At 47.9% G+C, this 24,815-nt stretch overlaps 10 protein-coding genes across 10 annotated transcripts; 5 read left to right on the top strand and 5 right to left on the bottom strand.

Moving 5' to 3' along the window:
• Positions 1-262: 262 nt before the first annotated feature.
• On the bottom strand, positions 263-877 carry SETTUDRAFT_39892 (uncharacterized protein; the record flags this gene model as incomplete). The annotated part of the gene is made up of 1 exon (XM_008028204.1): positions 263-877. The coding sequence occupies one exon, from the start codon at positions 875-877 to the stop codon at positions 263-265; it is 615 nt and encodes a 204-aa protein (XP_008026395.1).
• Positions 878-6,376: 5,499 nt separating this feature from the next.
• SETTUDRAFT_59200 (uncharacterized protein) lies at positions 6,377-6,790 on the top strand (the record flags this gene model as incomplete). Its single annotated transcript, XM_008028238.1, has 1 exon — positions 6,377-6,790. A coding segment is annotated over one exon (414 nt), but the record flags the coding sequence as incomplete, so codon positions are not given.
• Positions 6,791-7,411: 621 nt separating this feature from the next.
• SETTUDRAFT_39890 (uncharacterized protein) lies at positions 7,412-8,938 on the bottom strand (the record flags this gene model as incomplete). The annotated part of the gene is made up of 3 exons (XM_008028203.1): positions 7,412-8,060; positions 8,109-8,848; positions 8,897-8,938. 3 exons carry the CDS (start codon positions 8,936-8,938, stop codon positions 7,412-7,414), a joined length of 1,431 nt encoding a protein of 476 aa, XP_008026394.1.
• An 803-nt stretch (positions 8,939-9,741) lies between these two features.
• SETTUDRAFT_110831 (uncharacterized protein) lies at positions 9,742-10,356 on the bottom strand (the record flags this gene model as incomplete). The annotated part of the gene is made up of 1 exon (XM_008028265.1): positions 9,742-10,356. A coding segment is annotated over one exon (615 nt), but the record flags the coding sequence as incomplete, so codon positions are not given.
• Positions 10,357-11,791: 1,435 nt separating this feature from the next.
• SETTUDRAFT_151661 (uncharacterized protein) lies at positions 11,792-12,873 on the top strand (the record flags this gene model as incomplete). Its single annotated transcript, XM_008028264.1, has 2 exons — positions 11,792-12,424; positions 12,473-12,873. The coding sequence occupies exons 1-2, from the start codon at positions 12,184-12,186 to the stop codon at positions 12,871-12,873; spliced, it is 642 nt and encodes a 213-aa protein (XP_008026455.1). The 5' UTR covers positions 11,792-12,183.
• A 1,029-nt stretch (positions 12,874-13,902) lies between these two features.
• Positions 13,903-14,196, top strand: SETTUDRAFT_110906 (uncharacterized protein; the record flags this gene model as incomplete). The annotated part of the gene is made up of 1 exon (XM_008028263.1): positions 13,903-14,196. A coding segment is annotated over one exon (294 nt), but the record flags the coding sequence as incomplete, so codon positions are not given.
• Positions 14,197-16,154: 1,958 nt separating this feature from the next.
• Positions 16,155-16,718, top strand: SETTUDRAFT_161608 (uncharacterized protein; the record flags this gene model as incomplete). The annotated part of the gene is made up of 2 exons (XM_008028262.1): positions 16,155-16,352; positions 16,404-16,718. The coding sequence occupies 2 exons, from the start codon at positions 16,155-16,157 to the stop codon at positions 16,716-16,718; spliced, it is 513 nt and encodes a 170-aa protein (XP_008026453.1).
• Positions 16,719-18,895: 2,177 nt separating this feature from the next.
• SETTUDRAFT_111081 (uncharacterized protein) lies at positions 18,896-19,637 on the bottom strand (the record flags this gene model as incomplete). The annotated part of the gene is made up of 3 exons (XM_008028261.1): positions 18,896-19,090; positions 19,141-19,386; positions 19,521-19,637. 3 exons carry the CDS (start codon positions 19,635-19,637, stop codon positions 18,896-18,898), a joined length of 558 nt encoding a protein of 185 aa, XP_008026452.1.
• Positions 19,638-21,520: 1,883 nt separating this feature from the next.
• Positions 21,521-23,011, bottom strand: SETTUDRAFT_161606 (uncharacterized protein; the record flags this gene model as incomplete). Its single annotated transcript, XM_008028260.1, has 2 exons — positions 21,521-22,934; positions 22,995-23,011. 2 exons carry the CDS (start codon positions 23,009-23,011, stop codon positions 21,521-21,523), a joined length of 1,431 nt encoding a protein of 476 aa, XP_008026451.1.
• Positions 23,012-24,324: 1,313 nt separating this feature from the next.
• SETTUDRAFT_111000 (uncharacterized protein) lies at positions 24,325-24,732 on the top strand (the record flags this gene model as incomplete). Its single annotated transcript, XM_008028259.1, has 1 exon — positions 24,325-24,732. One exon carries the CDS (start codon positions 24,325-24,327, stop codon positions 24,730-24,732), a length of 408 nt encoding a protein of 135 aa, XP_008026450.1.
• Positions 24,733-24,815: the final 83 nt, after the last annotated feature.

The raw sequence follows: 24,815 nt of genomic DNA, 5'->3' as shown, positions 1-24,815 counted from the left end.
AACTTGTTGCTGCAGCTACCCTCCCCGGATGGCCGATGAGCCACTTCATATCACGACAAGCGTCTTTCACCCAACATCAACCAAACATAGGACTACCGTCATAGATCCAGTTCCATGGATCCAACTCAAAGAGTTGTCAAAGCAATCAGTTCCAAAGAATATTAAGTAATCATTACATGTTGGTTTTTTTGATTTCGCAAGCTAAGTCTTCTAGTTTGCAGAAGGAGCCAAAGGGTGTCGACGAGACGTGCCGTCATCTCGTTCACTTCCCGGTACTCTTGGCATGTCTCTGTACATACTGCACGCGCTCCCGAAGGTCTGTCATATCTTTGGATATAATGTAAAAGCTAATGCCCCGTATCCTTAGCAGGTCACGAAATGCAGCGTCGATGCGCATCCATTCCTTTTCGTCTTTTGGCATTAGCCGTACTCCATCATCCTCAAGCCATTGACAACCCGCTTCACACAATATCACGATGCTCTCTTTCATGCGGTCTTCAAGCCCTTGCCAAAATTCGGACGCTAGCATTTCCGCCGCTGCATAGTCTCCAACAAAGCATTTGGCGTACACAATAGGGTCCAGCCCAGATCGATCGCATATGTACCAAGTAGATGCACCCTCAGGGCATGCCGTGGTTTCGGCATAGTACTGGGCAGCAAGAATGTGTCGCTGAAGTTGAAGCGCGCGTGCCGGTAGTGTTGCGATGTCCTCACGCCTAAAATGATTCTCCCTCAGAACTGTCCGCGCTACCTCACGTATGACTAACGGACGCTGGCTGCTATATTCATTCGCAATCTCCTCCAAACAGCTCTCCAGGGCGTTGATCAACGTGCTCTTGCCTGTAGATTGCGCTCCAATGATGTAGATGTTTTTCATATTGCTGTAGGTGAACCGAATCAAGAACGAGGCGGATAAGCGTCGAATTACATTGTGCGCTTTGGGTGGGTATACGAATTTATATCTGTTCTGACCTACGTCGACAATGGCATTGGCTGTGTTGCACCGAGAATCACCCCGAGACGCCTGCCCCGGCGTGGAATGTCTGATCGTGCGTGCGGCATTAAAACGTCAACGACGCGTAATTTCATCAATATGAGCTCAATTAAGGAAAGCGGATCTGGTTTAAATCAAAATGAACACTAAAGGTTTGAGTCAGCTTCGGGTGGGGGCGAGCAGAGGGGTGACATAGTTGTTGGGCGAGCTTCACAATAGTTCGTGGTAATTCTGATGGAACAGATCAGGGTTTTCCCTGTTTGGTAATCATATAAGGTTTTTAAACCTCATGGATCACATCCGTGGCGATCCGCGCATTCCCTCTATCTCCCCACTTACACACTTCTCTGTTTGGCAGTCTTGAAGAACCAAGACAAGACAAGGTCCGTCGGGAACATGGAAACTTTGTTAGTAATGGTATTGGCACCGACTGACCGTATAATCTCCTATCAGTTGTTCTGTTATCAGCATTGTTCTATTCACTTACATATAGGCTAAGTCTGCCTTCGGGGGCAGCAATCACACCTACACCCGCATGTACGACACAGATTCATAGATGGACAAGGCCAAAATGTTCGTCAAAACCCTGCAGCACCGTGTGTCTCCAGAAGACGTCAAATGGGAGTATTCGGCACCAGATATTCCCGTATCTCATCTGACCAATAAGGCGGGGCTCATCAAATGTGTGTCGATTGTCTCCTCGACTCAGCGGCAACATATCACCCTCCGTTTTACAACTGCACCCTCAAACCGAGTCATCAGGAACGACGTTCTCGACAGGTTCATTCTCCTCTCTTTCGCAGATTTCAGGCTACAATGGCCTGCTCTTGTTGCAGGTGAGGCTTCGAGGCCGGCCACAGCTAGGGAAAATGCGGATTGGATCACCAGAATGCTTGTTTCCGGCATCACGATTAACAATATTACCTACCATTTCTTTGGTCATTCTAACAGTCAGCTCAAATCAAGATCTTGTTTTTTGTATGCGGCATCAAAAGAGGAGATATCTATCAAAGTCGAGGCAATGGGAGATTTCTCAAAACTAAAGTCTGTTGGCAAGAAAGCGAAGCGCATTGGACTCCTCTTCTCTAGCGCAGAAGTCGCACTGGATCTGCCACCCGATCGTTGCCAAGACATCAATGATGTCGCAACCAAGCAGTACATCTTTACCGATGGTTGCGGCCTTATCTCCACTCAGCTGGCAAATCACCTGGCACAAAAGCGGAATATTGTTTTTCGAAATCGAAGATATCTCCCTTCGGTTTACCAGATCCGGTATCGTGGTTACAAGGGCGTCTTAACGCTGGATCCGATGTTGCGTGGGCAAATCCAGGTCCAGTTCCGAGCGTCAATGCGGAAATTTAAAGATTCGCCAGACAACAGTCTCGCCATTGTGGATTATTCCAAGGTCTTGTATTCAAGTTCATTTCGTGGACAATAAGCTGACATTGGACAGCCTTACGCTTTTGGTAGTCTTAACGATGAGATCGTTGTTCTCTTACATACACTTGGGATCTCGCAGGAAACGCTCCTTGCTAAACAGACACGGCATCTCACTTTTCTCCAAGACGCTCAAAAAGGTAATTTTCAGGCTGCCTTTGAATTTCTATGCTACATCGACCGGACAGATGTGGCAGAACAGCTGTTATTGGATGGTCTAGACTCAGTGCGCGTCACACTCAAGAGTTTAGTAAAGCAAGAATACGATCGAATGGTCAACAAGCGCAACGAACAGAGATGTCGAATCTCAATTCCAAAGTCTCGTTTACTCTTTGGTGTTTGTGATCCAACCGCAAAAGATGGCTTCACAGGTCGACTTAAAGAAGGCGAGTGTTTCATCCGCATCACAAAGGATGGCGACGGCAGGCCACACACTATCATCAACACCGAAGTCTTAGTTACGAGAAACCCGTGTCTGCATCCAGGTGATCTTCAGAAGTTCAGGGCTGTTGATGTTCCCGAGTTTTTGCATCTGGTGGATTGCATTGTGTTTACAACACAAGGGAAACGACCAAGCGCCGATCTAATGTCTGGAGGCGATTTAGACGGAGACAAGTGTAAGTTTGATACTCACCATCTGCAACTGTAGCTATTCCAAGCTTATGCACAACAGTTTTCGTCTCATGGGATAGCGATATAATCCCTCGTACAATGGCTGAGCCTGCCCAATACCCTGGTGGCAAAGAGCTCATCACTTTTGGCGAAGTGACTGGCGATAGTCGTGCCGAATATTTTGCTCGCTATACCAATGGATCTCTAGGCAAAGTTAAGAATCTTTACCTGAAGTGGGCTCGGCTCGGGAATGCCATGAGCCCACAATGCCAACAGCTCAATCGCCTGTTTTCTCAGTGTGTGGATGGCAACCATATCAGAATACCTGAAAATCTGGAGGCCTTCACAGAGCTTGAGGATCCACCCGAACCTAAGCGAACAGTGGCGCCTTTCATATTAGATAGCCTTCATGAGGCATGTATGACGCACATTCAACAGACAGCTACACTAGAGATGGAGATTCAGGACAACGCAAGCATTGTAGACTTACTACTGACGCGCGAAAGGATGGCGATTTCGGAGTTTGAGCTACTGCAACTTCTGGTGCAATGGTGTGATCTACATGATGTGGACATAATGGGGTACTGTCACGCCATCAACTTCAGTGCTCTGACGGACGAACAACAGATATGGTTCCTCGCTCGATTGCCGCCATCAAACACAGTGACAAGCTTGGTTCGCAATGGGCTTCTTCAGTCCGAGCTTATTTCTCCACAAGAATTCCGTCTATTTGGGCTGGATCATCCAAGTTTGCACTGGAAACCAGTTTTCCGCTCTGGAATCGATCGGATGGGGAGGTTCCTTCCAGTCGTGTGTCGCTCACTGGATGTGTTTCACAAAAAATTGATCGTACTGCGCATCAATGATCGTCTTAGCGTAGCCATCTATGTACCAGAAAAGGTTGCCCGTGCTAGCGAGGTAGCGGTAGATGATGGCGTGCGAGTATTCGTCTTTCCACACACCCAAGGGCTGCAATCATCCAATTATCGCGCGGTGCCCACCAAGGCCACCTATCGCCTTTATTGCGATGAACAAGTGTTCCAACTTTATCACCAGAAAAGACGAAACACCTGGATATTTCTGAGAAGCCCAAAAGGTGATGATGCATTATACCGTGCGTTGCCCAGTGTTGGAGACAAGAGGAGGGTGAGGGAACATACCATGCGGCAGCAGATCAACTTCGAATGCAAAGCCAGTATTGCTTTAGATAAGATTGGCCGAGATATACAAACCCATATTGGGAAAGTTCAGAGTGAAGGTGTCCTGGGTGGCGTGAGTATCTTTGTGTAGCTGCTTGGCAAATTGCGCTGACAGGAAATAGGAGGTGTATGTGATCAGCAACCGCGATGTTGATTCAATGCGCGTTCTCGATCAATGGCTACACTACGTTGATACCCAAGAAATTCTCCCGCTGTTTGACAAACTCGAACCAGAATATACGACGGCAAAACTGGCTATGCTCGACTGGGATGAATACACAGAGCTTGTGCGAGCTGTCTGCCGAGAGAACAATCTTTCGTCACTTTGCCAGCTGAGTTCTATCGCAGAGCTGCAGGTGATCTTGGATCTCCTCAAGAAGTGTGACGAGAAAAAGCGTCTTCGCGACGTGTTTTCACAGGCTCTACTGTTGGCTGAAGATCCGACCTTTGCTATCCATGGCAAAACTATAGTTTCAGCCTTGCTGAGGTACTTGAAAGACGCAGCCTATCTAACCTCAACGTTCCTGCAGTCACAATCATGGGGCAGACACAAACGAGACATGGAAGATGAACTGATTGCTTTGGCTCCTGACATTGCAAAGAGACTCATCTTGATGTCCAACGAGTTCGGCAGTCTTGTTCGCCAACATTTGGTGCTTTTACTACATGAGTTGAAGGAATTGCCAATGCAAAGTTTCGCCAAACTGGTGGAGCTCATTGCACTTACTGTTCGCTCACCTGAAACTGCATTGGACCTGCTTCTGGAGGTCTTTGAACCAGAAACATCTCGACTACTCGTTGGCCGTCCGATGTCTGTCCGTCAATTTACCTTATCGCTTTTTGGTATCGCTTTGGACTACATTGACGAGGCTGCAAGTTCTTCAAAACCCGAGCTGGATTCTATCAAACTGGCTTTCCATGAATACAAGGATGGCCATACCATCGTCAAAAGCATATTACGTGTAGACTCGTCCGTGGCTGGCTCCCTGAAATCCGGTGACCACGTTCGTCTTACCGTAACCAACAGCCCAAAAAACGATTCCCTCATGAAGCTCTTTTCGATGGATGCTCTAGTATTGAGCACAGAGCTATGCACTGTCATTCTCAGATGCTTGCATGATCCGCCTCCGCATCTTACACAATGCGCATGGCATATCACGTTGTGTGGCTCGTTCGTTACAAGCAAGGCCGTATTCGATGCTGTGACAATGTTTCATACTGAACGTGAATCTCGCTGCAAGATATATGCGTCCCTCTTGGGATTACCAGCCATAGATCAGACTGAGCTTTCAAAGGTCGAGCTACCCGTTGCCAGGGATCCAGGTCTCAACGCAAGCCAGAATGACGCACTCGCGGCGGCAATGAAACACTCACTAACGCTCATATGGGGACCTCCTGGAACAGGCAAGACTCACACCATCATCGCCATTCTGTGTCAGTTGCTCCGACAATTGCCGAAGTCCAGGTTCCTTATTACAGCGCCGACGCACAACGCAGTCGATAACATTTTAAGAAGATTCACAAACACCAAGAGTGCAGAGAAAACTGGCACGACTGCTGTGAGAGTATCAACTCAGGTAAGCTGAATCATCATGAATACTTCTCTAAGGTTCCACTTCTAATATCTCCCCAGCTCTCCAAAGTATCACCAGACCTTCGGTCCTTTACCTGCGATGCAATGCTGGGCCAAGATCTTACGGGCAATCCGTCCAAACGCCGTAAAGCCCAGCAGCGAATCAAAGAGGCCCGCTTGATCTTCACTACATGTACCGGCGCAAGTCTTGGTTTGCTACGTGACGAGCAGTTCGATGTTGTTCTCGTCGATGAAGCTTCCCAGCTGACAGAGCCTGCGACACTTGTACCACTTGTTAAAGGATGTTCGCGCGCGATCTTGGTAGGTGATCATGTCCAATTACGCGCTACAGTACAACAAAACTCGTTGCTTGTGGGCTATGACATCTCGTTATTCGAACGTCACTACAGCATGCAAGAATGTAAAGGTGTAGCGAAAGTCATGCTCAGCATTCAGTATCGTATGCATCGTACTATCTGCCACTTTAGCTCTACAGAGTTCTATGATAGCAGATTGGACACTGCAGTCGCGGACGACAGTCGACCACTTCCAGTGTCACAATTTCCTTGGCCGAAAGACAATCGGTTGGTGTGGATTGAGATTAGCAGCCCAGAAGACTTGGCTCAGCGATCAAAAGCCAACTTCGGCCAGACCGAGGTTTGCAAGCGTGTTGTGCAACTCCTTACTAGCCCCATCTCAGATGCTAATTCACAGCCTGCAGAATTCCAGCAACGATCACTGGCTATCTTGACTCCATATACTCGGCAGAAAGAAGCACTTAGCAGTGCTGTCACTACGGCCGAAGTATCTTCTATTGACGGTTTCCAAGGCCGAGAAGCAGATGTTGTGATCTTCGTTACTGTGCGGTGTAATGTATCACACAGCATTGGTTTTCTTGCCGATATGCGCCGGCTGAACGTTGTTATGACTAGAGCAAAGTGTGGCGTTATAATTATTGGGAACAAGGAAACACTTACAGGAGATATAGGAGTGGGAGGCGACCTGGAAGAGAGTAAGAAAGTCTGGCAGCGGCTGGTGAACAGGTGCCAAATGGTTCAGGTTTAGAAAGACATATTGCAGAAGATTGTTAGGTTGATTCAGCTTTCTTAGGGAGAGAAGCAAGCATTGGCTCCATTCAGCTCTATTCGCAGACTATGACTCACTCATCCTCTACTAGTCATGACTAGTTGCCAGAAATTGATACATATCAACCAGAATATATCGATACCTACACACAATCGTGCCTGGAGCTAACACATTAATCAGGAGCCTTCGTTCATGAACAACGACGCTAACCTGATGTGGGTATTGCGACAGCCCATATTTGCAAATAGTCGAATACCTGCAGATAAGCTTCCTGTCTGAGCAGTAAACAAGGATTAGCGTCAACACTGCCAGTATTTTGGTAGGCACAGCTGCATCGAACCAATTGGCCATCATGACGATTCAACCGTTGTGGCACACAAAATCACAACATGTTCTAGAACTCTATCTCATGAACCTCAGTCAATTGCAAAACAAAAATCAAGATCGACCCTTGCTCTGCCATACACTATAGATAGGCTGCGCATCCAGATAAACTAAAAAACTAGCTAACTATGTTGTATCTAGACACAATGTATCGAAAAAATTTGTAATCCCATCCATATCGCTTTGAGATCCATTCTCGGAAAGAGGCGCAAGTTCGCTCAGTAGCTTTTCGAAATCGAGAGCTGTCGAAAGCAAGATCTTGCTCCATTCATATAACGTAAAACGAAAAGTTCGTTTAGGGTATCCTTGCCCTACAGTAAAAGAGGAGTTCATTCCTCGACACAGCTTGCCTAAAATTTCATGTACTTTCGTGGCTGTAACGCCGTAATTTTGTTGTCTCGCCCTAAGGCCAGCATCAATAACGGATTCACCATACAGACCCATACAACTTATACTTGTGTTTCGATCCGGTTCTACACCAATTAGGAGAACTTTAACCAGCTGACGAACGAAGGCTACAGTGTATCTACTTGAATTCTCGAAGGCTTCCGACCTGGTCTTGCCCATATCATCAGGATCAATACTTTCCTTCATACAATGTATGGCCCTTATGCAGAGACTTGCAGTGTTAAATGATTCCGTAACATTCATTCCAACAAGGTATCGATAGCGAATTGCAGGGTCATGGCTGTGTGAGGTTTCGATCTGTGATTCAATGAAAGCTGCGATCGACTCCAAATTTCGTTTGTACTCAATAGCGAGCTGAGTCAAGTCCCTAAGCGGTATCTCAGTAACGCACAATATACAGTGGTAATATGCTTACATCTCTTGAGCTCTTGATCTTTCTCGGGTGATGCTTTTGCAACGCTCTCGCAACTCATCCATCCACCTCTTGTTCAGCCAGTCTCCACGGTACAGACCGCACGCTTGCGCTATTTCCAGGATAAGTAACTGCCTCAGGCAGCTTAGATCGGGGTTATAGTTCATAGCGAAACTTGGATGGAAGGCGTTAACGCGCACGATTCTATGGCCTGATGCCATTACATGAGTGGGGCGTCCAAACACTTGACCGACTCCAAGACCTTCTACAGCAGCTATATTCCCCGTTCTGTCCTCTTGCGCTATACCGTTTCCCCGCTTGTAGCGCCACATGCATACAACAACATCCGGACATTTTGCCTCAATCATCGCAAAGGTTCGCTCCTGGATGTGATGCTTGATATCAAGATCAGGCTCCTCGTAAGACCTGACAAACGGTAATCTATCCAAGACAGTAGGGCTGGGTGCGCCACAGGAGACGATTGGCCAGATTTCTATGAGAAGGGCTCGAAGTGTAGGTGATGACTCTATGACTGAGTCTGCACCTAGGTGGTACGGATGGTGGTCGGCTGGCTGTTGAAGGATGAAGCAGATACCGCCTTTCGTGTCAGGTCTTGCCAAGTACGCTGCTGTGGCTATCTCATCATGAGGAACAGTTTGTCCGTCACGTTGTAAGCTACAGCCTAACTCTTGTATTATTCGTAGATGTCTGCTATCTGAACGTTGTCTTGGTGGATGTAGTGGCTTGAATGTTGCAAGAATTCTGTGATCGATCGCGATGTCTAAACATACCCGAGACGACGGCTCTCGAACCCCGATCGTAGCATGCTCCATTTGATGTTATAATATTTGCAAAATATTGACTTCAGCTTTTTTCTACAAGCTTCAGTTCTTTCATTTAGGACTTCAAGTTGAGGCGCATTGACCAGGTGCGAGCAGGGATAAGGGCATAGTACCCCCCTTTCCCCCGCACAACTTCAGCAGAATTATGTGACGGTCATAGTGGTGCATAGCCAAGAATAGACAACCCCGCTTCCTGTGACACAGTAATCACCTTGCATGATCAGGCTCACCTGGAGATCAGGTCAGCCTTCATAAGCGATATGATAGGCAATAAATTCGCTCTCTGGTACTAGACGAGACAGGGTCGCAATTGGCGCCTCACTTCTCATTCCGGCAACAAGCAACACATCGAAGGCTACGGCACTGTGTACCACATCCAGAAAATGCTCCTGTGGCAAGATTGGTCGTTGTCGCACCTGCTCCAGGTAGAACGCCGTCAAAACTCGTCGATGTTGCTCTTTGAAGGAACGCTCTTCACGCAAGCGGTGCAGATCATTCGCAGTAGCCGCTGTGTACTCTCGTTTGGTAGCATCGCTAATACTGACAATACTGATAATACCAACTGCACGCGCCAGAACATCTTCGCTGGTTGATATAGAAAGAACAGAAGCCCAGAAGTCCGCACAGTAGTTTTTGCCAGCGCAGACTATTGCACTAACTAGCCCCACCACTTCGTGCGCGCGCGGCCTCACCAAAACTACCTCAAAAATGAGGCTGTAGAGTCACACTAAAAGGATATTATGACGATGTATTTTAGAGGTGAGGTTAACAGGCCTTGATATATATATATATAGCTATAGGAATCGAGATGGAGTTCTAATCGCGCGGCCACGACGCGAGGTTGGAGGTGGTGATCCTGCAGCACCTCCCTGAAGCTCCTCACCACCTTGAGGCATCGCGATAGGCCTCTTTTTTTTTTGAGTAGCCTTTGCAGAAGCCTTGAAGCTCCTCCTCCTACCCCTTTGGGAAGTTTTGATAGCTTTTTGAAGTTGTTTTGCAGCCCTGCGAGCCGCGATTCTTGAGGCCTTTTCAACAGCCTTTTCCTCCCTCTCCTTCTGCCTCATTAGGCTCACTGCAAGCCTCGCCTGACGCCTCTGCTCCTTCTCCCTCGCCCTCGCCTGCCTTGCCTCCTCACGTTGCCTCCTCGTATCAGCTTTTTGGAGTTGCAGCTGCTCCTCCTCCTCCTGGAGTTGCAGGCGATCGCGCGCCTCCTTCACCTTCCTTGGAGACCAGAATACAGCTCCACCATGATACTCCTCAGCCTCCTGCAGGGGTAGAGGCTTACCTCGTTTCCTGCGTGTTCTCTCATTGACTAGAGCCTCCCTCGGCTTCCTAACTTCATCGAGACTATTTTGAAAAGAACTTGAGTGAAGGACCTGGCTGAGCCTTTTGACCTGCCTATCGCCCTGATCAGCGACTACCTGACGCAGCAGACGCTCTATCTTCCTCTAATCAGAGGCACTAAGAGCTGAGGAGTCACTGTCCGTCGCAAGATCAGGTACAGTAAAGCGCTGAAGGATAACTTCTGGGTTAAGAGGCGAGATCCCTGTAGCCTTGAAGGCGTTCAGGATCGTCGTTTCCTTGAAGGAGGCCTGCCAGGCTGAGTAGAAGAGGGGGAAGAAATCCCTCTTACTCATTGAGGTGAGGCCTTGACTCCTATCCATGAAGGCAGAAGCCTTGTTCGAGTACGCTATTGAGAGAGGCTTGAACATGCTAACGTCAAGAGGCTGCAGCGTGTGGGTTGAGTGAGGAGGATAGACTGCGAGGAGGATCTTATTTTAATCACAATAATTGATAAAATCCATTGTAAGGTAAGATCCATGGCCGTCAAGGACAAGTAATCGGTAGGAGGAGCGTGCCTTTGCCCTTGTACTGCGATCAAACACCTGCTGCAGTCACGCGAGGCCTATCTCATTGTTCGTCTAGCCAGAAGGTAATGAGGACACTCGGATCTGATGTGTATCTGGATCAAGGGCCTGCAGCCAGGTGTCCTGTATAGACCCTGAGGCTGACTGGTAGATCAAGGCAGGCTCGAGGTAAGATCCATCAGCGCAGATACAGGCCAGCAGCGTTATCCACTCGCGGGAGCCACCCTGTATAGTACTCCTCCTTCTTCCATCCTCGTACGAGGCCCTATCAAAGATCCTCCTTGAGCGACTCACTACACCAAGCATGAAGCCCTTCTCATCCATATTTTAGATATGACGCGCCTCGACGTGATATTGATCGATTTTATCGCGTAGGAGGTTAAAGTAGAGGCTATACTTACTCCTAGAGTCAGCTTTGTGGCGACAGTTATCCATGCCTACTGCCCACTTTGAGATAAGCTGATCAGGATAGCGCTGAACAAAGCGACTAACCCAGTGTACTCTAACCTCTGTCTTGGCGATCTGCGACGCGAAATTGCGTATCATTGACTGAGTAGGTGGTAAGCCTCTGTCTGTCAATTGATTGATATAGGCGATTAGGGCCTGCTCCTGGTGTAGGTGAAGGAGTTTTAGCTTTTGACAGCCTTCAGCGAGGCGCGGTGACCTCGGTGTCTTTGACTAAGCGTGGATCGATTGACACCAAACCTTTTTGCAATTTCAGTATATGTAAAGGGCTCTCCAGGCTCTAGGGCATTCATAGCTGCAATCGCAGCCTCGATATTAGCCATGGTGGTGGAGATATAAGGCGTTGAATTTATGGTGGTTGCCAGGCCGCGCGTTCGCGAGGTGGTGGGGCACGGTATTATTGCAGACTTGGCACATGCAGCGACTACAAAGGAGCAATGCATCGGTCTATGATACCTCCTTGTTTTTCCATATCCTGCTACTGCTGAGGCTGCCAAGCCATCAGTAAATTACGCTCTTCCTAAAAGTCCCCTCCCTGATTGGTGTTGGTCCGCTACAGTTGACCGTCCCGACCTCGTAACGGCTTTCTTGCACGCGGCTGTTGAACTTTCGAAGCTTCCGAATGCCAGACAAAGCCGAACTCAAACGTCGAAGAGCACAATCCCAGAGAGACAAAGCCAGGAACCGGCGTGAGAAAGAGGAAGGGATAAGCAGAATAGCGCAGGCAGTTCAGCAGCAGTTAGCTCTTAATCGGCAACCGAGCTTGCCGGCAACTATACCAGAAGGGCACACGTCTCCCATATCACTTATTGTCACAATGGAAAAACGTTCGACTGAGTTGATGAAGAACATCGCCAGGTATTGACCTTTTGGACTTACGCTATCTCACCTAACTGCTACAGAATGTTCAACGACACAAGATACTCCGATGCTACCGTCGTCATCTATGGCAAAAACCTACCTATTCACAAATCTGTTGTCTGCACACAAAGCAGATACCTCGAGAAGGCGTTTCAGGACTCGTTCGTTGAGGGAAGCTTAGGAGTGCTCACGTTCAACAATGGTAGTGAAGCCGCCCACTGGAGGGTATTTGAGTATTTGTACACAGGCGACTATCCGGACGATCTATTATACGATATCGAAGGTATGGTGCAAAGTAAACTTATGCTCTTGGTTTTCTAATTCCTACCAGATGACCCTGCGCTGCTCAAAGAGCCTCGTGTATACGCCCTTGCCGGCATGTTCTTCTTAGAAGACTTGAAAGCGGTCGCCATAGCAAAACTTCAGCAAAAGTTACAGGATCTCTGGACGAGCGACTCCTTTCCAGAATGCATTCGAGAAATATATGCGACAACTCCTGAGAACGATCTTAGGATGCGATCTGCTGTAGTAGAGATAGCAAAGGCTCATATTGGAGAACTAGGTAGTAAGGACATATTCAAGGATCTCATCCGCGAGGGTGGCGAATTCGCCGTTCAGTGTTTTGAGAGCGTTGTTTTTCTACCGCCTTGCGCGACCTTCTCTACCCTTCATTCAAGAAGCGGTTTGTTTGGTGGTCCGTCTAGAGGTTCCGCTACTTTTGGGGGTTTTTAAAAACACAATCACATGGCATTTCCTTCCTTGCAAACTTTCTTGCTTGGAGCTAAGCAAGCAATTCAGCTAACACAGGGTCGGGTTAATTAGCTTGATGGTTGGATCATGTGGTTCATAAAAGCGGAAACCCTACACGGAGCACTAGTTGTATGTGGCGGAGGGAATCTGAGATTTTGTGACAAGTCAAGCAGTTGTCGGGGGCATGGAAACTTTGGTAGCAATTCTGCCAGCTAATTGACTCGCCATTGCCCGATAGCCTTGATTTAAGCAAATGAGACGACGCAGATAATGAAACAACAAACCTCTCAAACTCAGAGCTATAATTATATCTGTACCCATCCGTGCGACGGATTTCTATGGAGCAGCGTTTTGGAATTCAGTCGTCATCGGTGCTAACGTTACAGTTTTATCTTCTCCAATCTGCGCTTCGCCAGTTCGTGTTGCACAAGCCAAGTCTCAGAGCGGGATGTAACCAAAATTAGATCTGAGTTTCACTTTACAATTACTCCGCCAGCGCAGCGTGGGGCGGAAAGTTTGAGGGCAGGCTGGAGTTGACTGCGCCGCCCAAAGAACCAGGCTGACACGGTGACGGAAATAAACTTGTTGGATATGACTGTGTTTAGACCCCCCTATGAAGTATCAGATGACAGGGTAAGTAGCGCCTTAGGAATATCTTTCAAGCTCTCTATGTCGACAAGACTGGGTGGGGGATAGTCCATGTCTTGACCTTGGTAGGAGGCTGCAAGTGCTGCCAAACTTGGCGCGACGACATTGCTGAGTGTCCTCAAGAGTTGCCCTTGTTTTTCTTCTAACAACGTGGTGAATTCAGCAAGGTCGTTCGGTTTAATGTCAAGGAGCCTATTCTGGTCAGCCAGATTGGCAGTGCTGTGAAACATAGCGCACTCATATTTGATCTGTTAAAGAGAAGCTATAGAAGGACGGTCCGGAAGGTAAGAGGGCCAACACGCCTATTCCAAAGGGCTTCGTCAGTATCTTCATTGGTTTCCCTAATTGTCGAAAACGTTTCAATTAATTGTTCTTGATGTCGGTGGCCTCAAATACAAAACACAAAAGATCACACTTGGAGCTTCTCCGTATTTTCGCAACCTCTTGACCCGATGGGAGAATTGCAGCGATAAGCAGGAGGACAACTCGTACTTTGTTGACGCAGACCCCGATACGTTTCAGTATGTCTTGGATTTCAGGCGACGTCCGTCAAGATACCCTCTGTACTGGACAAAAGAGACAGGTTTTGACTACGCACTCTACAACAAACTCGAAGCAGAAGCCGATTACTTCCTTCTCCATGACCTGCGCAACTGACTGCAAAAGAAACGCTATCTTGACGCCATCAAAACCGTCGTCGAGGTAAAGGTATTGCCAGAGCATGAAACTGAAGATCGCTAGAATCAGAAAGGATACGAAGTCAACGACGTTCAGAGCTTCTTTGGTTCATACTCAGGGGAAAAGCGCTATCGCAGCCCGTGTGAAATTCATACGGAAAGCGACCACCCTATACGAGGTTGTGGCTCTTGTGCAGTGCTCATTCAGGCTCATGGACCACAATATGATGACCGACCAAAGAAACTCACCCTTGTGATTACAAGAGTGGTGTTTGATGAGGCGGTCTGTGTGAATGAAACAATCTCTTGAGAGCTCCTACGCATGGTATTAGGAGTCTCAGGAATTTTGTAACAGTTATGGTGGCCGTCATTACTATCTAGCGTACTGGATAGTTAGTTCTCTTGTTCTATTAGCTTAATTTTGGAGTGCTAAGTGGGAGTGCAGTGGGGTGTTATTTATCCCATTGTTTTAGTCTCCGAGAATGCCAGCTAGCATTTTCCTTCCGCCCTGCAATGGTCCCTCACACAACCTAATCGATCGAGATACTGTGTGCATCCAATAAGTTACGGCACTACCGACCTGGTTCATCAAACTAGGCTCTCTGAGATCAACAAGAATGATCTCGCTGAATTTGCCACATTGTTAGAAAAAAAAGCAAGCGCCACTTTGAAGAAACTCAGCAATGCCATCGCACCAACTCTGTCAGCACTTGCAGCCTTCTACCAAGGTCACAATATGGATCTCACATTCAGTCTTGTACACATTGAAGAATATTCCCAAGGCGTTGCTTACCCTGTCGCCTGGAGGGATGAGTACCAGTGGAGCTGTAATGGTGGCCATGCTTGGCAACACTCTACACTATCTACAGTTGCATCTAGCACTCTTTCTCTTCAGCTAGATCTACAAATCATTGCCTCCAGCGCAAAAATGTAGCCGATGTGTGTCGGCTATCCTTCCTGCTAGTGGTGGCGATATATGGCGCTGAATCACCTTCATTACTATACCATTCTGCGTAGCCATGCTTACACATTCAAAGCAGCATCAAACACGTATCTCTATACTCCATTTGCCACTCGTTCAATGTTTCAAGGGAATACTCCGTGTCAGGATTACTAGAGCCAAGAACCCGTGTTAAGAGTACGTCCTGAGTGGAAGCAATATAAGACTTCTGGTGTCAAGACTTCTTGGGTTGATTTTCGCGGACGAGGCAACAGGGTGCACTGAACAGTTTCGTATCGTATGCAAGTAACTATTGTATTGTAGGTACTTGTACTCGTAACTTAAGTTGAACACAATGAGCCATAGGGGCCCATTGCCTATTCCTATATACTGAGGGAATGTCCTATGTCCTACATCGTCCTATGTGATTCTAGGGTGTCCCATGCGTGGTACTTTGTGGGATTATATGGGATCCGTGGGACACACGTGATATGTCCCATGGTGGCGTTCCGCCAAGCCTGTGGGAGGCATGATTACTCATACGTCATTGGCTGGGTGTGTCCCTCTCCTTCAAAGAGGTCTTGACATGGGCTGCTTCCTTCATTCTTCCATATCTTGCGCTGTCCCCTCTGTTCAGGTTCGTAACAACCCGTTCCTGCAACTGAAAGCCCATGTTTTGATCAGAGAAATAGCTTCCTTGTTGCGGGACTTGAACTTAACAGCAAGGTTAGCCATGCTAAGCACTGTCGAGCTTGTCTCCATCACTTGCTCTTCTAGCTCTTTGGCCTCTTTCCACCGCCCTTGGTCACTGTACGTCACCGCTAGGTTGACCATTAGTATTACTAATATTAGGGTTGGGCCTCAATGTAACAGCGCACGCTAAGCCATGGAATAACCCCGCCTTTGCTCAGCTGCTCCTACACTATCGTTTCTCTCACCTCCGCCTCCCCACCACTACCAGTCACACTTCTATCAATCCCCATAAACCGCCATTTTCAATGTCGAGAACACCGCTCCTGCCCTCCTACGACTCCGCGACGCAGCGTGCGCCCTACGAGAGGGGGGAAGCCTTGGCACATCTCGGAGCAGAATTTCGAAGCCGAACAACCCTAGATGTGCTCTGTATGATAGTATTCCCAGGGACTGCTATCACAGCTACCGTGTGGGCCACTCGTAGTGGGACAGCCGCGCCTAAGGTAAGCTAAATAACCAGCTTGCACTGGCGTTTAGATCTAATATCCTTCTAGGTACCGCTTGACACAGTCCCTACACTCCCCTACTTCGCCTCTCTTTTCCTTGTTCTCTCATTCAGCCTCTGGGCTGGTTATCTGATATCAGTCGCATATGATGTGGCCCGTGTTCCGCGTTTGCTGCGCCAGATCGTGGTTGGGGTGTCTAGTGGAGGGAAGCTAGCGCTAGCGGGAGTGCATGGGCTTATTTGGGTGGGGTATAGGCAGTTCTTTGCGGAGTGGCGACAGCCAAATTGGGTTATTGTGTTTCTGGCGGTGCAGTCTTGGTGGGATGTCTTGCTTTTCGTGGTTTATTGGTATTTGTTAAGTTAGGGGTTACAGGAGGTTAGGTATTGTCGGCCCGTGTTCGACTTCGTTAAAGGGACAAGTTCGTGTAACTACTCGGCCCCGACGGTTACTCCGTAAAATCTCAAGAGATTGGCCGTGCTTCGTACGGCACGCCCACCCCAAGGGAAATATTCACCCTAAGAGCAACACCAAAAAGCCTGATTTCCACGTATTGCCTAGCTACCCTACGCTTATATTTCTGTCAGACTGTTAGGGTTTCTGATCAAGGATTGATTTAGATCACTGTGATAAAAGACTGTGATAAACTTGATGATAGAAATTGATTGTGTTGATCGCTGTCCTTTCTCCAGCGGCGCGCAGGCACGCCGCCTTATGAGCTCTGTCGCTATTGCTTTTTGCATCAGGTAGACGGCTGAGTATCAGCCTCGCCTAGGGATGGGTCTTGGCGATCAGCCCTGATTGGCTGGGATCACAGAATCCAGGTGATCGAGTTTCCACCCGGATTCTGCCACTTATCTGACAATTTCAATCTCTTAGATACGTTTCTGTATAGAGATTCATAATAAGATCTTGGTTTAGTAGTTAAGAAAAATTAAAATAAAGAAGGTTGATTTTTTTTAAGGTGTGCGCTAAACTTTGATTTTGGTGAGGATTGCCCTTGGGGTGGGTATTTCCCCTGGGGTGGGCGGGCCGTACGAAGCACGGCCAATCTCTTGAAATTTCTGGAACAAACCATTGGGCCCGAGTATAGCTAACTAGACCCCTAGCCAATCAAGACATATGTTACGTTGTGCACCCAGGAAACTGTGTCACTTGATCTTGTGCATATGACCATTTGGAAAGCGTAAGCTGCTTATTGATAAGCATTCGCGCCACTGCTGCATAGTTCGTATGATGCACAGAGCCGACGGATCTTTAAAGTTGTTACTATCGCCAAGTAGTCTCGTCAAAGCCAATCTAGCTTGTAGATAGCTGGTAGTAGGTCAGGTAAATTTGAAGCGGCGTCGTGGCGCTCTGGTTGACTTGGCAACAAGTCATCCTGCAGCGGCTGCAAAGGACCAATGCATTGGTCTATGATACCTCCTTGTTTTTGCAACATCCTGCCACCGCTGAGGATGCCAAGCCATCAGTAAATTGCACTCTTCTTAAAAGTTCCCTCCCCGATTGGTGTTGGTGCGCTACAGTCAACAGTCCCGACCTTGCAACGACTTTCTTACATAAGGATGTGCTAGCTATGCATACAGTAGCTATCGGTATTGAACGTTGCTAACTATTTTCATATCTGATGGGTGTGCTGCGGGCAACGATGACTCGCTCTAAGTATGTGGAGCGGGATAACGACGCTGCATAAGAGCACCATAGCTTATGGTCAGCTGTTGTTGTTCGCGTCAGGTAATCACCTTAACCTGCGACACAATTATCGCTTTTTACACAGCCAGTCTGATCAAATCTATGCATCACTTTGGTTTGTACACATATGTACACCATAGCGCAGACAGGAGTAGGCTGGGGTGTGTACTACAAGCAGCTGTACAGGTGAGCATCAAAGGTCTATAGGCTTCCCATGATCCGCGCATGTGTCAAATCTGCAATAGTTGTTCTCCACTGGCGCATTGCATTCCGAAGTTGATGTACCACAGCCTTCCAAAAAAGGGCCAATGCAGCAGCTAGTGGCGCTACAGTAACTAGTGTGCTTGGTGAGTCAAGCGAGAGGTGCATGAGCTTAGCCGCGAAGATGGACAGTCGATGCTCGTAACAGTAGGAGAGAGGCTTGCACTACAGCTGTCAGACTGTGAGGGTTTTTCTAATCAAGGACACGTTGTACTGTGAAAAAGGACTGTGATAATTGATGGTGGAAATTGATGGTATTGATTGATCTGATCTTGTTCAGCGGCGCGCCTGCGCGCCGCCTTATGAGCGCTGTCGCTGTGACACCGGGAGTATGAGGTGTGGCTCATATCGGCCCTACCTAGGGTGCGCGTGGCGCTTGGCTCTGATTGGCTGGAATCATAGAATCCGGGTGCTCGATCACACCTGAATTCTGTCACTTATCTGACAACAGCACGACTAGGCTGGCAAACGGGTCTCCACCCTCGGGTAGCTTTTTCCACGATAGTTATCTCCACAGATACTTACGTAATCAAGTTACTTTAACTAATACAGAATATGCGTATATGCTTCGATATTTCTGGCATTCTGGCTCAGCTGGATGAAGATGGCAAGATCTCGCGAAGCAAGAACTTCAAAACCCCGCCTGCATAGGCAGATTCTTTCGGAAAATACTTCCCACTTTCAATAGTATACTCACTCAACTCTTCGAGGGAAGCAAAGAGCTCGACTCCATCTCGCGAGGTATCCACCAGATCTACAAGATTGACATGGATCGTCTTGATTTTCTATCCGCTCTTAGATGAAGCGTTCTTCTGAATGACTGTCACGATCTTACCTCCTTGCAATCGTGGATAGTTTCGGGCAATGGCTCGATGTAGAGGGCTATGCAAAGCTTGTGCCAATTCTCAATATTGGCGACGTCGGTACCGTACAAGCTGTTGAATTGGATGACCATCGCGTCTTTGAATCCTCGACGAGCTTCTTCGCGTTCTACATCATCTTTATCCCAAGCAAAGAAGTCGCACATGCGATAAAACTCTTCCGCCACATCTCTCTTAGGGTCGTAAGGGAAGTTTGGATACTTCGTGAAGAAAGCCGAGATTGCGTCCGAATCCTGCTTTGTTCCGTGTTGATGGCGTTGGGGGAGACGTGGTTTCTTCTAGTACATTTCAGCATGAAGAACCGCAAATGCATTCATCCGTTCGGATCGCCTACTCCTTTGCTTGATCCATATCGTGAGCCGAGAGGGTGGAGAAACTTGCAATTTGTACCATAAGTGCAGTAACCCTTGTCTTGGAACTGATAGCATACAATTCGAGTGCTCTTACGCATGTTGCAGTTGGTGTTTAGGATGAATCACATAGAAAATCTCATTCTTGAAGAAAGGATGATGAGTGAAACAACGTTCGTAGAAACTCGATCCTTCTTCGTTTCGTGTGGAAACAGAAGCAAATATTGACGAGAACCCCGCACAATGCCTCGTCACTATTTGGGAGCTGCCATGCAGCTAAGAGCGAGGAATTGTAAAGCTCATGCCTCATCGTGCCACGTGCATACTAAACGCTGTGCCATTGTATACCTTCATGACTGGGATATAAATATTGCATTGCTGACGTTCAAATTAAAACGTCATCTATGTTAAAAAGGGTACGCCGCTGAAGAGGTTAACAGAGATGTTGTCCTGGTTTACTGATTGCGAACGTAGATCACCCTTGCGGCAAGAAATATACACGATCCTACACCAATAAGAGACCGTGTCTTCCTTTGGCCGGACACGATTCATGTGCTGTTACGTCCTATCTTCATTGAGGCCTTCAGCGCTGTTATTGGCTGTCGATCTCGGCGCACACACAGGGCATGTCTCGTTAAACGCCGTTGCCACATCATCTATTCTACAGCATTTCCTTGAGCTTACGCATCATATGCACATCGGAACGCCTGACTGTGCCGCCTACAAGCGATCAGCTGCCAGCACACTGACTGGTAATTCCAATCGACAAAGAAATAACTAGGGATTTTGCCCATCGATCATGACCACGAAAAAAGCACCGCTGCATGTACAGTCGCTACAGTAGGGGATATGGCTCCATCTCTAATCGTGACTGCATCACGGTTTTGCTAAGCCCTACCTCCCGTACGTGACTTGGCGGTAGATATCGATCGTCCCGCAATCGTTGTGATTGACCAGTTTACAAAGAAACGCAGAACGGACCCTGATGATACTGCCTGCAAGGGTGAAGTCACCATCGTTACAGACTGTATATGCAGTGCGGTATTGCCGCATCAATACCTTTTCGCACCACTCCTGAAAGAGTACAGTCGCTACTTAAGTCGGCATCCACCTACGCCATACCAGTGCGACCCAAGAATTTCCCCGCCTTGCCAACATATCTTTTGCGTTATTTTATCAGTACACCAAATTACGTGCGGATGGAATTTACAAAGAGATGAACCTAACATCCACATCATGACTCACAAGCTTCTGTAGCTTTTCGCGAAAAGAATGACCGTCCTTGCTGCCCTCTTCTGCTGAATCTGTGATAATTGAGACTAGAAGCTGGATTGGATGGATACCCTACCTCATTAAGCAAATAGCTAGTCACGTAATGTCACATGACCTGAATGTGGGATCTAAAGGACAACCCTCGGGCCCTCATCGGGTATCTTTCGGGCCAGTAAGACTGAGGACCTGCATAGTATAAAAGCTCCCATGTAATTCTTGGGATAGAACCTGAGAATTTGTCTGAATACTATTCTGATATTCTTGCTCTTACCTACCAAACCTCTCACAGTTTCGAGGCGCCGGCCTAGTTCCACACGATCTAGAGGTGGTAATATCGAACCTTGACACCAAGCTGCGGACGCCAACACCACCTGCTGCAGAAGACCTGCCCATCATAAACGTTACCAAATTTAATAACTTTGGTTGACTAATATAACTAGTTAGCTATAACTGCAGAACAAGAGGATATTGGAGAGCGAGGCAAACACCTTACGCGTACATGTATGGGTGCGCACGTGTATTCAAGATAGAGTAAAGGGGTTAGATAGACGCTAAATTAGGAAAAGTCGTGAGAGACAGCGAGATGGATTTGCAAGGGTAAACCGCGCTATTAGACCATAGTCCCCAAAGAGACTGTGATTCCTTTGGCATGATGTGTAACTAACTGGAAGCTCTAAAAACGTTTGCCACTCGCTACTTACTATCTAGAGCTCTAGGATCCTCGGAAGACTTCCAGCCTAATTCTACCCGTCACCAGCGTCCAGGCCCATATCCCATCAACAAGCAAGATATCAAAAAAACTGAACACCAAACTGCCTCCGAAGACAAGACTATGGTACGTCCACGCGTCACCCACATTTAGATGCGCAACTTGGCATACGATTGCCCACGGCAACACGTACAAGAGGTTCGACGCCAACGACTGATATAGATACCAGCGTGGGCGCGTCGCGAGGAGGATGGTAGCGAGCTGTGTCGATGCTGCATAGAAAATATAACACCAGTCGATCGTCCGCCACATACGCGCAGTGATCTTCGCGACAGCGTCGGAGTTACTGAGGTATCGCGCGAAAGGGCGGGTGCCGAAGAAAGAGAGGAAGATACAAAGCGGGACCTCAATAGCGAGTGCGATGAGCAGTGATATGAGGGCCGGTCGGATTATTTGGAAGATAGTCCGCCGGTCGGCTTTTGCGCGGTGCATGTCGATTCCGATGCTCCGCCGCCATCGACCCCAGTTGTGACCGATGAATGCTAAGGAGGTTGCTTCGAATGCCTGCACAGGAACCATGATGAGACCCCATCTGATGGTGTTGAAGATGCCCCAGGCGGTGGCATACTCGGAACCCATAGCTACGATGCCGCTCACCAGCCATAGATACAAAGCATTGCGGATGGCGGATTCAGTAAAGGTAATTATCCCGGGTCGAGCTAGGACCTTGAGCGCTCGCAGGCTTGGGAGAATATTTTCATGGGGGCGATAGTGCTCGATTGCTGCAAGTGCCCGAAAACTGGTGATGTAGATGAAGTAACACAAACCTACGAAGGCTGCACTTAGGTTGCAGGCTAGTTGAATTCCTGCCTGCATGTTGACAGACGGCTTGAAGCTTCCAACATGGAAGCGAGAGATGATCAGAAGGTCAAGCAGGATATTAATAGCGAACTTAACCGAACTAATGATCATCGGGACATTTGGTTTATCAAGGGCTCTCGTGGAAGTGGAGACGGCCACCTCGATTGCAGAGCTGAGCGCAGAGAAGGCACTGATATGGACGTAAGTTAAGCTTGCGGCCCGCACCTCTACGGGCACGAAACCTTTTGCAAAGGTGGAGGCTGCGGACATAAACGCTATGCTCATGATTAAGCCAAGGATTGATTGAAAGAGGATTAGCGTGTGAGTTAGCTTGAGTCGTTGAGGCAGTGAGCGTGAGGCTTTGTCGCCGATGATGACCCAAGCTGCTCGGGGAAGACCTTTATTCAAAACCTCTGCTACAACGCCGATGTAGGTGTACACGTCTGTGGTGACGACGAGCGAGGAGTCAATATTGGCTACCCAGAGCTTTGGGAGGGTGCTGTAGAGGACTGGGAGAATAAAGGTGGCGAAATTGAAGATGAGCGCGCCGAGATATCTAAAGCCATTGTATCAGTCCTGAAGGGCCCGCTATAGCGGGAACAGAAATTGTACAGACCGCGAGACGAGCGACATTTCCGGCTTGCAGATGTATCATGAGTTTCAGTCCCGTGGTCGACGGATATTGATCGGTTCAATACCCGCTCGTTAGATCCAGAGACCTCGAGGGAGGCGTCACCTTTGGGCAACATCCTGTAGCGACACTGCGACCGTGAAGCAGATGCTGCTATCGTCTTTTTAAAGGGTCCCAATAAGTCCATTGGGTTCATAGAGATAGGCTTTTGTTGAGCGGGGAACCCTTCCCGTCTCCCAGGGTTGAGTATGCATCGATGTCTGGTTAGAAAAGTGGATGCTGAGGCGCCACTTAGCTCGCTTGCAGGGCATGCACGCCACCTCTGGATTACTATGTCACAACTAACAGGAAGTGTTCCTTCTTTAACGAGGCAGGAAAGGCCAACCAACAGCCACGTCAGAAGGCAATGATCATCGCGGGGCGACGACCACGTGATGTGACGCCCCGCCAAGACTAACCATTCAAGGGATGGTAGGAGGTCTAGGGATGGCGGACCATCACAACCATCACTGGCCTCCTAGGGAAGTGAAATATCGATAGGATATATGACTATGAGCAATCTGTATAAAGGGTGGATGGATTTTATTACTGCACTTGTTGTGATTTACTCTGATAGTACTTTCTCACAAGCTCATTCCTTAACAAGATTGTCGCTAGATTGGATTATCTCAACCCTCGCTTGACTCCTATTACTCATTTCCACCGCATCGCCAGAATATTGCGCGGGTCGCTAACGTAAAATTTACCTGCCTTAGTACGGATCAGGATAGAGAAGTATAGCCCAAACCCGCGTGACAACTACGATTTAGAAGGCACAGTAGACCCTGTCTGGCTCCACTGGAGGCACCATCACTCGGTGTTGTGAATTGGGCACCTGTCGAAAGCATAAACTCAATTAGTAATACCACCTGTGATTAACTAGTTAGAGCCCTTTGCCTCTCTTATTCTTGTCTACGATCTCGGTTCTCCTGCCTGCCCTACCCGATAGTTGCTTGAGCAACTAGCCGTTCGGGTCAACTCGGGGTTAAGCCCAAATAAGCGCAAACCCAAGTCAGCATGTGCCATAGTTATCCATGAACACCAACTCTCCACTGAACCTCATCTTGTAACTCACGCAATATATATTACAGCATGACGAAAAGTAGTGCCTTAGATGCGCGCGAATTAACTGCACTGTACAATTGAGTTGCAGCAGCTTTTCATGCTTGAGGATAAGGAGAAGGGTTTACTCCAAGCTTTAGGGGATAATGTCTATCCCCGCGGACCAAGAACACGGGCCACAAAAATGGAACAAAGGTTTGTTCTTATAGAATAAATGTCAGGGCAAGCCATCGTCGGCAGCCCTCATTGGATCTCTAGAAGCTGGAGGAGCAAGCCAACAGGCACTATTGTCATCGCTTTTAGATCAGAAGCAGAAGCAAAGAAAATTGGCAGCAGGATTACAATCCTTGGCCAATCTCTCCCAGTAGAGAAATACCGCCAAACACCACTAACTGCCCAATGCAGTAAGTGCCAAGGATTTGGACACAACTCCAGCAGGTGTAAAAACCTAGCTAGCTGCCAGTTTTGCGCTGAAAGCCACCTAACAGCCCAGCACTTCTGCAGCATCTGCAAAACCAAAGGGAAGGCCTGCAACCACACCCTACCAAAATGCAAAAACTGCAAACAAACCCACTTTGCTAATAGCAAAGACTGCGAGGTGCTTCTATCTATCAAAGCGTAATGATAGAAAACCTTAGAGTACTACAAGTAAACCTTAACAAAAACCCACGTACGACAGAATCAACGCTACAGCTAGCAATTGAG

Source organism: Exserohilum turcica, assembly GCF_000359705.1.
Source record: "Exserohilum turcica Et28A unplaced genomic scaffold SETTUscaffold_23, whole genome shotgun sequence".
Lineage (NCBI taxonomy): Eukaryota > Fungi > Ascomycota > Dothideomycetes > Pleosporales > Pleosporaceae > Exserohilum > Exserohilum turcicum.
The sequence above is the reverse complement of the archived record's forward strand: the minus strand, read 5'-3'. Positions and strand labels throughout refer to the sequence as shown.